General features: G+C 38.3%; 1 protein-coding gene across 2 annotated transcripts in view; it reads left to right on the plus strand.

Moving 5' to 3' along the window:
- Positions 1-5,774: 5,774 nt before the first annotated feature.
- gal3st3 (galactose-3-O-sulfotransferase 3) overlaps positions 5,775-18,093 on the plus strand; it is a 38,629-nt gene continuing 26,310 nt past the window's right edge. The window contains exons 1-2 of one of the 2 annotated variants that reach the window (XM_023346489.1): positions 5,775-6,019; positions 14,627-14,690. In XM_023346489.1, coding sequence (XP_023202257.1) covers positions 6,014-6,019; positions 14,627-14,690 — 70 coding nt within the window. In that variant the 5' untranslated portion in view covers positions 5,775-6,013. The remainder of the gene's footprint in view (positions 6,020-14,626; positions 14,691-18,093) is intronic. The other variant, XM_014473516.2, reaches the window with a different exon arrangement.

Raw genomic sequence — 18,093 nt, forward strand, 5'->3', positions numbered from 1 at the left:
CTTCTAGTTATGATTATTTCTTGTTTATTGTTGTTCTTTGTTACTCCAGTTTTACTACGTTTCTCAAGTGTAGTCACGTTCTCTCTCCCTCTCCTCAGTCTGCCTCCTGCTCACTCCACTCACACCTGCAACCCATTAGCTCATCAGCCCAGGTCATTTGTTCAGCATTCAATCTCCCCAGTAATTAAGCACTTCATTCTCAGTCACTCCTTGCCGGTTCCTCTCATACACTCCTGTTACTTCTTATCATCCCTGTACCCCTGGTTCTCATTGTTGGGTTTTTCTTTTCGTGTTAGATTATTTAGTTTCACCCTGGCTCTCTGTGATTTTTGTAAATTTAACTCATCATTCTTTATGTTAAAACCACAACATGAGCCGTGCTCCCAACTCCTCTCTGCATTTTGGTTTGTCCTCTAACACACTCACCATGACAAAAATGGCACTTGGAATTGCTGGCTGCCTTAGTAGTTTGAGATCTATTACAGACCACACACTAAAAACGATTCCAGAATGGCACTGTTTTGGACCAGAGGAAAACAGGGCCGTTAAGAAGTACTCATCGAGTATTTATTCATATTTTTAAGGCTTGTTAATGGGTCTCTGTAGAACATTTATTATCTTGAAACGGCCCAAAATGAAAATGAGTTTGACACCCCTTCACAGTCCAGTCTCATGAAACCCAATATTGTAATATATTGCCTAGTCTTGTCGATAATGAATCTCTTTCATTAAATCAGATAATAAATCCTCCAATCGATCAAAAATCGGCCCATTCAGCTAAATTTGCCCATTTAGCAAAGAGGTGTCGTGCATTATTGCTGACCAACAAACAACCTGAAAAAATCCTAAGTGTAATATGGTAATAGCGGCAGGGTGTTTAACAAGCAGTGGACAAACTCTACACTTCATCACAGGGAGGATCAATAGGAAGAAAAGACAGTGCAGCCTCATAAAAGACTAATGTTCTTCCCAAGAATAATAACCCATACAGAAGAGCCAATAACGCTGCAGCACCGGCGTGCAGCTCCAAACACAACAGTTCAATAAATCATTGCAGCACACATCATTCCTCAATCTTTCTGGCATGTTTGCACATCAGCAGGGCACTGGGGGAACCAAACTATACCTAGTAGTTTTAAAAATGTTCATCAGGGTAAAAAAATAAAGGCAATGAGTGTAGGAAAGCATGATGAAAAGAAATCATTTTCCAGGATTCAATCTCTACGGGACTACCAGGAAGGAAGGCATTAAGAGGGAGAGTAAATTTGTACCGCATGTTCTATAGACCTGTGGGATTCTTATTGGATGCAATTTTAAAAAACAATGCAGGTATTTTTAAAAACGCTGCAGAAAAAGTAAAAAAAAAAAAAATGGTTCTGATATTGATTTTCAGATTTTACCACGACTACAAACTTCCATGTGTTTTATTGGGATTTTGTGAGCTAGATCAATGCAAAGTCACACAATTGTTCATGGGAAGGAAAAAGATGCATGATTTCTTTTTATTTTTTGTTTTTACAAATAAAGTGTTACAATGTTTTCCCCTGAAAACGTAATAAACCCTGGTTAATAAGCCCCAACCATGAGTTAAAAAATCTTTAACGTTGACAGGAAATTTGAAAATATCACTTGATAATTATGTATTATAGAAAGATTAGAAGATTAATACCTGAACACCAACTATAAAGTCTGAAAAAATGCAAATATTTTAAAAAGACTTAAATAAATAAGCAATGTTTAGCCTGGCGGGGGCACAAGTAAACCCGCCAGGCTTATAATACACTGAGGGAAACCCTGGTGTTACATTTGTCTTCAACCTCGTCAGTGAATAGTTGATTGAACCTTTGTTTTTAATCTACCTGCTTTGCATATATAAACTGATTTTTATTCCACATTCATCTTGAACTTCAACTAAGTTGTAGTTTTAACGTAAAAAATGATCAACAGAACTTACAAAAATCACAGAGAGCCATGGTAAAACAAAAATAATCCAACACTATAAAAAAAACCAACAATGAGAACCTGGAGTACACTGGCTGACGGGAAGTAACAGGAGTGGACAAGAGGAACCGGCAAGGAATGACTGACAATGAGGTGCTTAAATACTTCATGCCACAGATTCTCAATTGAATTTAGGTTTTGCCTTTTGCTAAACAACATAAACAAATGAATATGGTTTGACCAAACCCATTTCGTGGCAGCTCTGCCTGTATGTTCAGGGTTGTTTTTTTTTTTAAGCTGGAAGGTGAACCTTGAACAATCGCTGTACAGCCAGTGTACTCCTGGATTTGGGTGCATCTAACAGAAACAGAGAATCAATACCGGTTGTGTGGTCGTTTTTTTGAGGTGTTGAAAGTGTAGAGAAATAAGTCATCGGTAAGTATTAGTTATTGACTATCACAGCAATATTAATATCGGATATTGATATCAGCTCAAATTTTCACATTTGTGCATCCTTATTAAAATCCCAATTAAATATATGCTTTTAACTGTAATAACACAAAATGTGAAAAAAAATCTATATTAGTTTTAAGTATCAGACAAACCTTTTAATCCACCTACATATTTAAACCTGCATATGTACAGCCATTTTTCCTCAGTTACAAGGCTAAGAATAATGGGGTAAGAAAAGGGTTGTTGCTTGGTTGGTTGGCTATCTTCAGCTATCCCAAGCAGTCTTTTACCACACAAAGGGTTCGAATAATGCATGGAGGCCTCGTTTTCAGGTTGCCTTCAGGGCTTGTGAATTACAAAACACCCCATTTTGCTTCAAATTTAAATATTCATCTGCACATTTAAACAAGCTTCTGCTTTCACTTCTCTACTCTTCAGAGGACATGCAAGTAGACCTAAAGACTTTCCTAACTGAATATTAGATCACTAGTTTACGACAGAGTCTCTGGCTTCTAATAAACAGTATTTCTAATATTTATTGTGTATGCTGTGAAAACAAGGGCGCCATGCAGAATGTATGATCCTACCGCTTTCCTGGGATCATTCCCAAAGCCCTGCGAGAAAAATGCTTCAGAAACACACACACGCACACACACACACATAGAACACTGTCCTACATTTTTCAGAAATGCTCTGATTGAACTGTTGACATGTGTTGAGCTTTAATCTGGAGTAATCGTCTATTTTAGTGTTGAGTTAAATGAAATGTCTTGTTACACGTTTTGCAGCTCCGGGATTCTCGTAGATCTTAACATTTTTTTGTTCACACACAACTGACAACCGATCGGCTCACGTACTGATGCATTAGTATAAATATTTGAACTCATGTTGTATATAAATGTATCTCCAAGCAGCAGTGATTGGTGCCCGAGAAGATTTGTCAAGTACTATAAGTGTTTTACGATCCATGTTAGTACAAGTACAACATGTGCAGGAATAAGCCATGTTGTTTCTAGAGCGATTTAAAATCGGAGCCTTTATCTTTGCAGAGAAAATCCCTTAACCGCCTGCACCACAGGGGCAACAAAGTCCTCCAGCTCCTCTGAACCAAATATAATATCTGTGCAATAATGCGGCATTTCCTGTTTGCTCAACCTGCAGAGATTAACTACAGCAACAAGCATTGCCGGGAATCACTCACATGTCACTTCCTAAATATCTCTCTGTCCTTATGTATGTTCACACCAAACAGTTTTCAGTGCAGAGAAGGCGGCAAAACCGATTGAAACACTGGCCCTATTTTGAAGAAAACCGACCTCAAAGAGCCTTTTGTGATGACAAATGGGGCACACTTAAAAGTCTTTCGATTAGCATTTCCTTAAACTGAATCAAGATTTGCAGATATGGCATATGACTCTTTAAAACTCAAAAAAAGTAAAACCTTGGTCTCTTCAAATTCTCCTTAGGTGTTGATTTGTGTGTGCATGATTATTTGTCCTGTGCGTCTCTGTGTTGCCCTGCAATGGACTGGCGACCTGTCTAGGTGTACCCCCCTCTCTTGCTCATTGACTGCTGAAGGTAGGACCAGAACCCCCCTAACCTCACTAGGGACAAGCGTGTGAGATGATGAATGGATGTTTTAACCAAAAAGTGCAGCAGAAACACATCTACCGTTTATGTTAAAGTGAGATGTCTTGTATGTACACAAGCTGTGTGGCAAATGTTAATGTTACTTTCTACCTGCTGAGCCTGCTTTGTGGAGGTCAAGTGAATACACAGTAAACAGTAGATATTGTCACTGGACTTACTTTACTCCGATCTGACATATACACAGTGACATATACACAGTTACATTTTGTGGGTGGAAAAACTGGAACTATTTTGAGTTCCTGTCGCCAAGTCTGATTATTATAAGCGGCTGTGGGCTTTTTAATCATTTTTTTTAAAGTCGCTAGCAAATTTAATGAGTGGCGGGTTGCGCTTTTTGGGCTCGTTTTTGAACGTGAAGTTGCTCATTTGGGCTTGGAAATAAGCAGACATAAACCCCAGAATGTGTCTGAGCCTCCAGATAGTTTTAGTCAGGCTCTCCCTGTCCATCATTTCCCGGATGATCCGTCCCGCTGTGTCTTTGTTAATGTCAAGTTAATATATCACCTGTCAATTACGTCGAGCTATCCAGAACATTGGAAACATCGAGACTAATATGAACAGAGCAATAAACGTGAAAACAGCCATGAATGAACGAGTCCGTAAAGTTGTGCAACTAAACGCCAATATAATTATTAATATTAAGATAAGTGTCACAAATCTGTGCAGCAGCCATCTGAGTTGTGGAGCTGCAGGAGGAGCGCTGCGCTCTGACACCAAACTCAGGGCCGTAACGCACAACCTGGAGGCTGGGGGGTTAAAATCCTTTTTAGTTTTCCAGACAATAGTGGACCACACAAAAACATGCACGAATTACTAACGTTTTTTTTTTGTACTGTAACCATTAAAATATCTCCCCTTCAGTTCAACCTTATAAGTGGAGACACATTGTTGATGTTACCGTTATAAAATAGCTTACAATTAAATATTGGCAAAGATCAATGTAATTTTCACAGCGTTGTTGTTAGCAGCTGCTGAAAGTAACTAAAAGTTACTTTTAATGTAACGTAGTTACTTTCCAAATCAAGTAGTCAGTAATCTAACGGAGTTACTTTTTCAAGGAGTAATCAGTAATCTGATTAAAGTTACTTTTTCAAAGTAACTATGGCATCACTGCATATACACTACTTTAAGTCTTGATTTAGTAACTTTATGTTGAGAAAAGGTGTTTATTCTGCCTAGAGGTACTATTTTGTAATTATTCATCCTTATACTCTTACTTAAGTAAAGTTTTAAATGGATAAAAATACATTGAAGTACGGGCTTACTACTGAATATAATTTTTGGGTACGATATCCAGTGGGTGTGTCTGTGCATGGTTGTTTGTTCTTTAAACATAAAAGAACTAGACAAATAAACAAACTAAAATTCACTCCACTGCACACAAACCAAACGTACTATTTCCAATCACACAGCCAAATATGCAAAACATGGAAGAATAATAAAGCGGGTACTGCACTACAAGTCGCCCTCGGGCCATATTTTAAATAAGCATCCTTTAATTATAACCTGAGTAGCGATTTGAGCTCCTTTCCTTTTACTTCTGCTCGGTTTTAACACTTTACCCCTCCGACTAGATTAGTATCCCCTCGCTCTCCCTCACGTATTAATGCGCTTTTTCTGCCTCTGTTTTATTATGAACGTGTAAGCGCGCGTGCCAACTGAACGCTACCACGCGTCACAAGCACCAGCGCGCGCGCATTGGCTACTTTACGACGGAGGGACATCCACACACACACACACACCCCAGTCAGAGGGAGGCAACCGCTGCGAGGAGTCAGAGCCGAGACGCCCGAACAATAACCAGACAGCTCCCCGAGCCCGGACACACTCCGGGGGAGCACCGGAGGCTAAAGCCAGCCGGAGACAGAGCAGAGCAGAGGAGAGGAGAGGAGAGGAGCGGGCAGGGACGTCCAGCACCGGCGGGAGGAATCACCGCCACACGGCCGTTATATGTGAACGCCGCCGCGGGATGAAGGTGGGTAACGGTTCGCTCCCATTGTGTAATGACAGCATCTCTGCCCTCCATGTCTGCTGCTGTAACGGGTCTCAATGTGATGTAGATGTGATGAAGGGTCCGGTGGGACACGCGATGGGGATCATTTAGACGTGTTGCTTCGTTTTTGGTTTTTTTTTTTTTTTTTTTTCCTGTTTTTTTTTAAAACGGGACACTTAACTCGTTTGAGGGCAGTTTGAATAAGAGCGGATTCGTGGATCCGAGCTGACACTCTCCTCTCCTCTCCTCTCCTCTCCTCTCCTCTCCTCTCCTCTCCTCTCCTCTCCTCTCCTCTCCTCTCCTCTCCTCTCCTCTCCTCTCCTCTCCTCTCCTCTCCTCTCCTCTCCTCCCCTCCCCTCCCCTCCAGAGGACATGCGTGTCATTTGCCTGAGATTGGCGGCGGAGTGTTTTTTTTACCCTAAAGAATAATCCCAATTTGGCGTGTCCCAGATTTGGTGGAGTGAGACCTCCGGAGGGGGAATTTGAATGTTTATTTTGTCCTGTAACTCTCTGTGTTGTACACGGAGGTGGATGGTGACCCTCTCCTTCAACGCCCGGAGCTTGTGGCGTGATGATTGATGCAGCTTGTTCGTCCTGCGTCTCAATGTTTAAACACCAGTGTTTAAAAATTAAATCCGCTAGAACCTCCTGCAAAAAGGAGACATTATTAGTGGAAATCAGCTTTGCAACCGGAGGACAATTAACAAGAAATTGTTTATTGTCGGGCTCCCCCTGCTCTCACTGTTCAATATTTTCCACCGCGCATATGTGAAAACTTTCCATTAGTTGATGGGTTTATGTATAGATGTAGCTTGACTGGACTTTTTCCATCTACTCTCCTGGAGGTTATACTTCTTAGTGAGTTAAAGCCTGTACCTAGACATTTCCGTAAAAATCAAGTAGCCTATAGCTACTATAGAATAGCATGTTATTGACCTTTTTTTTTAAATTTCTTTTGCTATTTAATTGTGAAAAAAATCTTAATTCCCACAAACGAGCTTCCACACAAGCACATTTGTCTGGTGACATCACATGAGGTAAAAGGAAGCTGATAGCAGGTTTATTTATTATTTTGCCTTGTCCGTTTGTATTTTTGTTGTTTCTTTCTCTTTATGTTGCCTTTTTATTTTTTATTTTTTATCAAATCCGCCCTTCAATGGTCTTTATGTGTGGGTGCAGCAAAACTAACTAGCCGTATCTGAGAATGCTGCTTGCATTGAAGATAAATTTGTCAGCAGGAAAGCACATGAAAGTGGTTTTTGAACATGCATTTCAGTGTTAAAGACCATGAGAGATGAAAAACAAAAAGTTCAAGCAGGTTTATAAACAGATTCATACCAGTTAAAGTTTGGAAAAATCCAACTCAAACACATAATGTCAGAACTCCTCTTTTTCTGCCTTTTGTGATGTCATCAGCCCAAACCAACACAAAGCCAATTTAGCAGGGTTTTTCTTAAAATCTTTTTAATTTGTAAAATCTTCATCTGGAAAACCAAAGCTTATCATCCAGCTGTACTTTAGTCAGTCTAGATATGTTTTCTTAAAAAACCCAACATGCCTGGAGTTGCATCTTTAAGTTCTAAACGGATAACAAGTTTGATTAGTTTGCTTGAAATGTCTTACATCAGCAAGTTCTGTGATTTATGAAATTATACAAATCAGTTATAAATTCTACCAACCAATTAAACCAATCAATTAAAGACAATTATTTAGAACCACATCCAGAAACTAAATGTGAATAAATAAATAGACTTTATGATTTCTCAGTTGAGTAATTTGATATTTCATCCTGTAGTAAATCCAATTTCTAGGAGTCGGATAGAAAGTCAATTTATTTCTCTTTGCTGAGGATATTTTTTATTACTGTTGGTTGGATAAAGACAGCAAACTGAAGCCTAGTGCCTGTTGACTAAGACAGTAATGCCATAAGTTTAAAAAAAAAAAGCACAAAGTAAAAGACGATTCACTTTCTTAATGTTCCCAGCAAAATGCTGCTTTAGTCTGAGCTCACGCAGGTTTTAAAAGACCTCTAAGATCTGAAACATTATAAAAGCACCATATAAAAGTGACACACTCAACCCAACCCGTGTGCCTTTCTTGAAACTTTCTGCTGACTTCCAGCAATCCTTCCAGCCTCCATAAAAAGTCACGACAGGAACTTTGGTCCGGCTGTGTGCAGGCTTCCATTGTGAATTTGGATCAATACCTGTTTTCTGAGATATCTCTGTTTTTCATCTTCGGCTTTTTTTTACTCATGGTGTGATATTTGCCTTTTTTTCTGCTGCTTCTCATTTCACTTATTCTCTGGACCCGTGAAATGCTCTCTGCGTGTTCGGCTTCGCATCACAAGCTCAACGATCAATAAACTCCGTTCTCAGCAAGAAAGAGGGCATTCTTTTATTCATCATATTCTGAAATCTATTCTTTTATCGCAGAATAGTAGATCTAAATTAATGACACTTATTTTCAGAGTCCGTCAGCCAGATATTATTTTATAATCACATTTAACAAATGTTCATGTTGTAGTGATGCAGGCCATGTTATAACAGGGTGTTCTGTTATAGAGTACGCTAAAGAAGCCACTACTGCTTACATCTGGATAATTTCTAGATTAAAACTGCTTTGATTTTGTGCCAGGGGTTAGAACGATTAATCAAATTAATTGTGATTAATCGAGTGTTGAAATTAATCCTTAACTGGAGTATACAGATGAAAAAAAAGGCAATTTTCCGACAGAACAATACAATGACACTAATGCTAAAACTATGCAAATAAGTAGGCCACTACATTTGTTCAAAACTATGCAGGTGGCTTAGTTTTAGCTTCACCCAGTTCAAATTCTGAAAAGAATCTCCTATTAAGCACCTGTAGATATCCAATCATTAACTGGTTAATCCACAAAATTAACAACAGATTAACCCTACACAGTACTGAAGTTAAGTCAAGCAGAAAAGACGAAGCTTTTCACATGTTAATGCCAGAACTGTTTTTTGTTTTTTTGGGGGGAAGAGTTGGCCGCAGATACATCCTTTGCTGCAAATAATCAAGTGTTCACTAAAGGAATAAAGATTTTCAATTAACTTTAAACTTTTTAATTTCTTATTTAAAAAAGGAATTGGATCTCTTACTCATTTAAATATTTTATTGTATTTCTAAAGGCTTACGTGGTTAAACGAAAAAATCTGTATTGTGTCATTTTTTAATATGATTGGTCAATAAATCATCAGAATAATCTGTTACTAAAATACTTGTTAGTTTCAATCCAAAGCATTCAAACATTGACCGCCTGATCTTTGTCATGGGTGATTGTCAACAGTATGCAGTTTGTGCTCACAGTTATTTAAAAAAAATAAAAATCAGTGCTTAAAAGTCAAGCACAACACTTAATGGCAGTTTTCATTTTCTAATTTATGTGATACAATGTTATGGTTTCTCCTGTTATCTGGTGTGAATTTTCAGTTTGTCATATCTTGATTGTAACCAGCAGTACTATGACAAAGAATGCTTTATACGGCGCTGAGAGGCTGAAATTCACTGTTTGAAATACATGCTTCACATGAGGAGGATTCACGCACTCTCCTTCCTAGTTGCTATTCTAGCTGCTCTCTCTTGTCTCTCTACCTGTTTGGTTTTCTCAGCTTCATGTCTTCCACCAAATAACTCAGAGCTTAAAGGAAAAACATACATGTAAGTAGGACTGTTGTAAACAAATATTTTAGTAATCGAGTAATCTATCGATTATTCTTACGATTAATCGAGTAATCGGATTAAAAAATGAAACATTGGTAAATCTAACATAACAGCAGTGTTACTATTGCATATCAACATCAGTCCAATTTTTCATATTTGAGCTTCCCTAAGAATAACTTTTCTGTATTTTGGAAAATTAACTTGTAACAATAATAGCTCACTTTCTAAGTTAACCTGAAGAAAAGTTGTACAAAGATCTGAAATTATATTAAATTTCTTAATAAAGAGGCAGGCTGACAAATACGCTTGTCTATACTCCAGCTTTTGGTTTATGTATTCATCTTCAGTCATTTTAATAGATGAACTCTCTCTCACCTTGCCCAGACATTTATAGCTTTTGTGTTCAGCCATAATAGCGACGGGATTTGGCACCTTTGTTCGTCACACGCAGGAACATCTACCCGGTATATAACGTCACGATGCGCTTCGCCGCCCATTAGTGGCAACAGGTGTTATTTTCCGGTTCGTCCGTAAAACTACGCATCTGAAGCACAACCGTCCGCAGTGTTCAGTCTATCCGCTCACCTGTATAAATAATCCCGCCGTGCTCGTCCACGCCATTCGCTCTGAACCAGCAGCTCCGAGAGGAGAAAAGCTGCCGTTCTCCAGACATCGCTCCCGTCATTTTAAGGACGTTCATTGGTCCCCCGAAAAACTACAAAAACCCGGACGTTATCACGAATCGGTAAAATCCTGCCAGGCCGAACTTGAAAACTGGACGTTGTGCTGCTAACAGTTAGCTTTCGTCAACAACTCAGGCGGAAGTGAGCGCGCTGAACAACGCTAATATCGACCCGGCCGGAACACGGTGCATTAAATAATAAGACATAACTTAACGAAGCTTCGAGGCAGGTGAATTTTCCTTGAGGAATCTTAATAATCGAGGTACTCGAATCACTCGAGGAATCGTTTCCACCCTACATGTAAGCATGGAAAAGTATTCAGGAATACATAGTAGTACTTGTCAGATTAACTATATATATCTTATCACATGTAGCTGAAGACATTTCTTTCTGTGTAGCTGCATCTATGGCTCTCTTTTCTCTGTCAGTTCTCGGTCTTCTCAGCTGCATCTCTCTCCATAGCAACAGCTTTGTTCAAATAATAGTCGTAAGCAGTTAAATTGCTCAGATCATCTCTGTGTTTGCTGAGACGGCACCACTAAACTGTTTGCTTTGCTTTTTGTTGCTTATTTCCTGCAACTGTTTTAGTTGCATATTTAATAATTTTGGTGCCTTTTTCTTCTCTCCTGCCTCCACCCCTTCTTTCTCCCTCATCTGTTAACGCTCAGTCTTTTTCCAGAACAATATATGTTCTGCAATAAATTTCTGGCAAATGTTGCATCAAATAAACAATAAAAAAAAGAACTTTCACAACTTCAAGCTCGAATCTTGACCAATAGGAGAGAAGCTGACTCTGAGTGGCCGCCCACCAGGCTCCCTTCGCTCTTTGTCACTTTGCATCCTGCAAAGAGTTAGAAGAAAAAACTTCTAACTCTATTTAGAAGTCTCCTCACTTGACATTTACATGTAAATGTCTTTTATATCCATTTTATGCTGTATAGATCTTGTTTGCATGTTGGTGCAATTGTTAGGACTTTTGCTTAGCAGAATGAAGATGCATGGTTGCCACATGCATGTGCTGTTTCTTCAGTTTCTACTGTCTGAAACCATGCAGGTTTTGAGTCTGAGTGTATTTATTGTTTATCTCTGTGCTGCCTTGTGATGGCCTATTGAACACTGTAGGGAAGCACCTGTGTCTGTGTAAGGATTAAACAGATACAGATGGATTTGCTCCGAGGAACGTTCCATGTTGTGTGTAACATAGATAAGCAGTGGTATCAGAGAACAATCTGCGATAAATAAAACGCTGTACTAGTTTTCTCGTCTTTTCCAATGAGGATTTTACCACCTTAGCTGACCAGATTTATCTATTTAGGTTGATCATTGTGTGTCTTTTTTTCCACCTCCATCAACTAGTCCACTGCTTCTCCGGTCAGTCTGGTTTATCTCTTTGTCTGCATCGCTGCGATTTCAGGTTAGCAAAAAAAAAAAAAAAAGTAAATAAATAAAAAGAGCTGAAGGAAACTTGTTCTAGCATCTGCATGTTATTTAGAAGTCCTTGAAAATATAGACAGAGTGATAAATTCTCTGTTTAGACAGTTGAAATGGAAATGAATTTGAAAACAAGGAGATAGAGCAGTCAGCCTTGAGTAAAAAATACCGTTGTTTTTCTCTATCTCAATAATATCGCAGAAATTTTAAACAAATAAGTGTGGAGTGCTTTTATTTGAAACAGAAAAGCAAGAATTATTGCCAGCCCTAACATTTACTGCCATATTTTAATGTTATTTAGACTCAAGCTTGCGATAAAATACAGAATAAGCTTTAGATAATATCTAGTTTGAGGGACAGTTTTTATGTTTTTTCCATTTTATAGCACAATTAAGGAGCTATGTCACATCTTACGTAATATTTTTGATCTTGTTTCTAGTGCAAATATCCTACTACACTTGAAATAAGACAAAACTTGAGAGCTTGTTTTAAATCAATAAATCCTTAATATTATTTCACTTGTAATGTGGTAAAAATGAAAGAGTGAAATAATCTGCCAGTACAATAAGTACTTAAAAAAAAACAATATTAAGGACTTATTTACTGAAAACAAACTCCTCTTTCTTTCTGAAAAGTTAGTTTTGTTTTAGTTCAAGTGTATTAAGATACTTGCTCTGGAAACCAGAGAAAATACTTGGTAAGATATGGAGTTTATATACTGTATATATGTAGCATTTTCAAACATGAATTAAACAAAATTCAACTTCTCAATTTGACACCTTGAAATTGGGCCTCTGTCTCTTTAAGACGCTCCTGCTCTTTTCCGACACTCCGCCCTCAACACGTCATCACAACGTTTCTCCATTAAGCCATTTACAAACATTCTTCAGAGCGTTTCAACTAGTTCATATAATAAGCTCAGCAGAGTCGCAGTTCATAAACATTTTTGCTGGTTTGTGTTTATGGCCTTTCCATAAACATTTGAACACAAGACAACAAAAAAACCCCGTCCAGACGCAAAAGCACGGCAAACTTCATAAAAGAAAATGAATTGGTTCTCGCTCCATGCTGCTGGTGTGAGACGTTATCAGACTCTAGGTGCCCTTTAAAGGCCAGCTCTCCGAGAAAACTGTTTATTTATACAGTAGTAGACAAAGACATACAGTCCTGTGCGTTGCAAGGAGCACGGTGACCCTGAGGATCTGAGTTTTAAGGGCCCAGAGCCAGACTGCAGTGCTTACCGCCTCGCCGAGAACAAAACCGGTCAGATTAGATAGCATATAGTCAAGCTCCAGCCATTCATCAAAGTCCCAGTGGAGCTGTTTAAAGATGCGGTTTTAAAGCTGGAGTTTTGGGGGTTTTGAGGTCAGATGAGGCAAATGTGAGCATTAATATTTTTAAAAAGATCAGTGAAAATCCTGTGACCTCTAAATGAGTTTAATCAGGAAGAAATTAGAAGAAAAAGAAGAAAAAGTGTTCGTTTTAACCACAGAACTAACTGCAAGTGAAGCTACAAATCGTACAAAACACAGTTCAAAAACCCCCTCAGATAACCTGATTTTTTTTTTCCTTTTTCCAAAATGACTTCCTTAATCCACTTTGATTTGTTATTTAACCTGCCAAGGCAAGTAAGATGAAACTTGGACTTGCACTGATGAAAAGTGATGAGCAACAAAAAAAAAAGGAAAAAAAAAATGAAATCCTCCAGATAAGGAGGATGGGGGGGGAAAAGAAGGGCAGCATCTTTGTTTTTCCTCTTTTTTTTTGGAGGTCAAATGTGCTTTCAAAACAAAGCTCAGCCTCACATGAAAGCCCGCACACAGAAAATAAAGAGACAATCTTACTGGAGCACAGATGGTGAGTGATGTCTTTTTTGTGGTCCTCCATGGATTGAGAGGAAGCTGCCTGTGTGCACACGTCTCATCATAAGCCATCGGTTATGACTGCAGCGTTTCAGGGTGGCCGGTCAGCTCCGTCTTTCTTAGTGTGGGTAGCTCCTGATGGTAATAAAAAGCCTCCGTGATTAAATAGACTGATTAGAAAAATTACTTTTGGGAAATTAAACTCATTGTTTCCCAAGAAACGAGGACGTTTGAGAAGTTGTGTGAGGTTGCAGTTGAAATCTGTAAATAGGCAAGTAACCTTTTTTCTTTCTTTTTTTTTTTTACTCTCGTTAAAGCAAAGAGAATATTTTTGGTAGTATTGCCTGTGGACTGTCTGGCTTGGGTTAAGTGTTTTGGGCTGAGGCCCTTTCCTTCTGACAGAACTGGTGTAACCGAGTCCAGTTTGTGGGTTTGTAGGTTTGTAGGCCACCTTACTTTCACAAATCTTCCCATAAATTTTCCAGGGGATTGAGATCAGAGTCCAAGACATTGTTTTTGTTGTCCTTTAGCCCCTTTGTAACTAATTTAGTGGAATGCTTATGATCATTGTCCATTTGGAAAACGTAGTTGTGCCTAAGCTTTATCTGCCTTGCTGATGTCTTGGGGAAAAGTTACAGATTATGCCATCTATTTTGCCACCAGCTGGATGCTGTTTCAAACTTTCACATTTTTGTATCAATTGTTATTACAGCCAAACACTTAAACTTCAATTTCATCAGACTAAAATCAAAGTTTTTTTTCTTTGAATGTATTTCCACACTCTAATCAGTTTTTTGAAGTTTTGGCTTCTTTGTCGTTGAGCGGCTTTTCAGCCCACATCCACAAAGAAGTCGAGCGGGTAATGACGCTCACTCTCCAGCTTCGGCCAACATCTTAATAGAGTCTTTTGCTTTTTGTTCTAGGGATTGATGCGCACACCAAAACATGTTTTCCTCTGGGACAAAAAACACATCTCCTTCCTGAACGGTACGGTACCTGGATATTTCCGTCATTGTACATTTAATAGTTTGAGTAGATGAACGTTTACATATCTGAAAATGATCCCCAAGGATCAACAGTGGAGTTCATTGTTCTCTTTCTGGTATCATGCTTGATTCCTTTTTTAAATTTATTTCTTCATGATGTCACACAAGGAAGTGTTGTGTTTGAGATATTTGGTGTACCTCCATCCATTTAACTCAGTTGTTTCATATTATTCTGCTGGAAGCTTGTGAAGCTATGTGATCGTAATCTGGGCTTTTTTAAATTGTGTAAATGCATTGTAATTAAGCCTGTCACGGTCAGCAATTAATCAGTTAATTTTAATGATAAATTAAAATGAGCTTGCTCATTATTATTGTGGTGATTAACATTTTTTGAAGGGCAATTTTGTTTAGAGACACGATAATCCATTTTATTTTTGGTTTTTGTTGTAAGTTTTTTTTTTTTCTCCGTTTTATTGTTTTTGATGACATTTAAAAAAATACCTTCCAGTTCCAGTGTTAAGTGTTCTTTACAAAATGCATCTTTGAGAGGGGGAACTTATGTTGTCATGCCATTGTCGATATACTTTTATACAAAACTTGAAAATCGTCTCAAAATAACAATATTATTGTTTATCGTAATAATTTCCGGAACAATTTATCGTCCAGGAAATGTTGTTATCCTCGCACATCTATTTGTAATTTTAATGTATGTTAACTTGTGAATTTGAAGGACATAGTGAAAAAAAAGTTACCCCAATGTGACCTAAAATGCTGCGGTAAAAGTTTAGTCTGATTTAACGTCGAATCGTTACGAAAAAGGTCTCTTTCTACAGTGTGGTTAAATATCTGGTTTCAACTGCAACTATTCCGTATTCATGTGTAACACTGGTGAAAAACCATATACTTACCATCTGTCATTTACAAACCAATTTTGTGAATTTGAATTTGACTGATTTTAATTTGGAAACCCTTTCATACATACCAAAAGAAAAACAGCTGCATTTTTTTTTTTTAGCTCAAAAGTGATATTAAAAGGGGTAATAAAAAGAGCTTGTGAACTATTTTCAGAACTAAAAGATAAATATGATTGGGTCCGATTAAATTCGTCAGCAGATGGAAGAGTCACTTTTGTATTAGTGATTTGTAGGAGAGCTTGTTTCTGCAGCAGGAGAGGCTTCAAAGCATTACTGAAAAATTAATTGTGAGGAGCTCTTTATCCCATGTGCAAAATAAAAAGAGCTTTCATTTGTGTTGGACTACTAAGTGTGCTTTTGACCGCAGCCCCCGCTGCCAGACGCAGACAGATGGACGAGGGTTTTGTCGGGGTTTGGGCCCGGCTCCAGGAGTCCGCCCCCGGTGCGAACGTTTTCATCTACTTGTAGATGTCCGATAGCCAGATTCCAGCAGACGGTGGATTAAAAACCGACTGGGGAAAGGAAGATTATGTGAGCAAAAGTCCTGTATCTGGATGGCCTTGCCGAAAATGCATTATTCATTATTAATGGCAACAGCAGCTCAGTTTGTGCGGCTGGGGCTGGTAAACAAACTCCGGCTCACGAGAACTCTCTGTTGTGACAGTTTTCTTTAATCCAGTCACTACCAGCTCCACAGATAGTACAGAAGCAAAAAAAGTGTTTTTTCTCAATGAGCATAAAATTATGATATATTTATGAGACAATTACTAATATTTTCTTGCTGTTCCTATCAAACACCAAATGAAGAATTGTTACATCGGTATTGACTCTGATGTGGTCACTGAATCAGATTAGCACCATTTCTAGTTTAAAATCCTGTTTTAAAAGCAAAAATATTATATTTGTCTCATGAGTTTTTTCATTATTGACTAATAAACAGCTCGATATTCTGATCAGGGCCTGAAATTTGCTACGGTACTGCAGGTATTGCTTATTATACAATCAGTTCCTTCAAATCTGGTTTTTATAACACTGGAATTTTCCACATACATACAATTAACAACATGGATGTTTGTTTCGGAGCCATAAATTAAAACAGACCTTGGCTACACATTTGGTGACGTGTCCCCTTGTTTCTCCACTGTTCCACGCAAATTCGCCGTGTGTTGAATGCTTGGTGTGTCTCCTTTCTGAAAATGCTCAGCAAAAGAATACATTTTAAATATATTTTTTTCTTTCAACAATTTCTTTCTTCTTACCACTCTTCCATAAAAGCCAGGCTTGTGCCATGTCCCGTGAACAGATTGTCCCACCTGAGCTGTGGAATCCTGCAGCTCCCCCAGAGTAACCATGGATTTCTTTGCTAGGGCTAAATAATAAATCAATAACAACATATATTGCAATAGACATGTGATCAGTATCAATAGAAAATACGCCTTGTAGAATATTAATTAATTTCGTTGAACTACGATCCAGAGCCTCACAGCATTCTGGGAGATGTAGGCAGAGGACAGGCTTTAAAGTCTCAACGTCTCATGGTCAGCTAAGCAAGGTTGATGGCATCAATGAACTCACTCTCTCTTTGGTTACCTAGCAACAACCTGTTGAGTAACTGGCTTAAAAATAAAAAAACAATGACACAGAGTGAAAACTGTATAAAACAGGAAACGTCACACCACCACTTTGGCAACATTTCAGATATTTGAAACAAAAAACTAATCAATAGTTATCAGTATCGACTGATACAAAACCTTTATATTGTGATACGGTTTTCAGCCATACTGTCCAAACTTACTTATAATCGTCATTTTTTTCTTAACACTTCTAACTCTGCACTGTTTTGTGGTCCTTCATGACATAATGTGGGAAAGTTCTAGAAGTATGAATATTTTCAAAGCCACTTAAAATTTCTTCTGGTTTTCTTCAGCTAGATAACAATTTGACACAGTAGCGGTAAGAAAAAGAAGACTTTTTTTTCAAGGATATTCACATTTTTTCACAGTCTGAAATTTCTCCATCTCATTATTAAAAGATTTTCACTCAGGGTTTAACACAGGAGTGGGTGTACCTTAAAATGAAGCAGAAATGATTTGACATAACATGACGCACTTTTTCATACAGCCGGGAAGGACATAAAAAATGTTCTTCACATGTTGTACTGACACCATTATCAAGTTAGTCAAGTTTATTTGTATAAAACATTTCAGCAACAAGGCATTTTACATTAAAAAAAATTAGTCAGTCACCAATTATGAAACAAGATTATTACATTACATTACATTTTGTAAAATGCTAATCATCTAACATCTAACAAAGACATCCATCCATCCATTTTCTAACACCTTTGTCCCTAGTGGGGTCGGGAGCACAGGGAGAACATGCAAACTCCATGCAGAAAGACCCTGGGCCGGGGTCAAACCCAGGACCTTCTCACTGCAAGGCAACAGTGCTACCAACTGTGCCACTGTGCAGCCCCTAACAAAGACATAT

Source organism: Xiphophorus maculatus, chromosome 14 (assembly GCF_002775205.1).
Source record: "Xiphophorus maculatus strain JP 163 A chromosome 14, X_maculatus-5.0-male, whole genome shotgun sequence".
Taxonomy (NCBI): domain Eukaryota; kingdom Metazoa; phylum Chordata; class Actinopteri; order Cyprinodontiformes; family Poeciliidae; genus Xiphophorus; species Xiphophorus maculatus.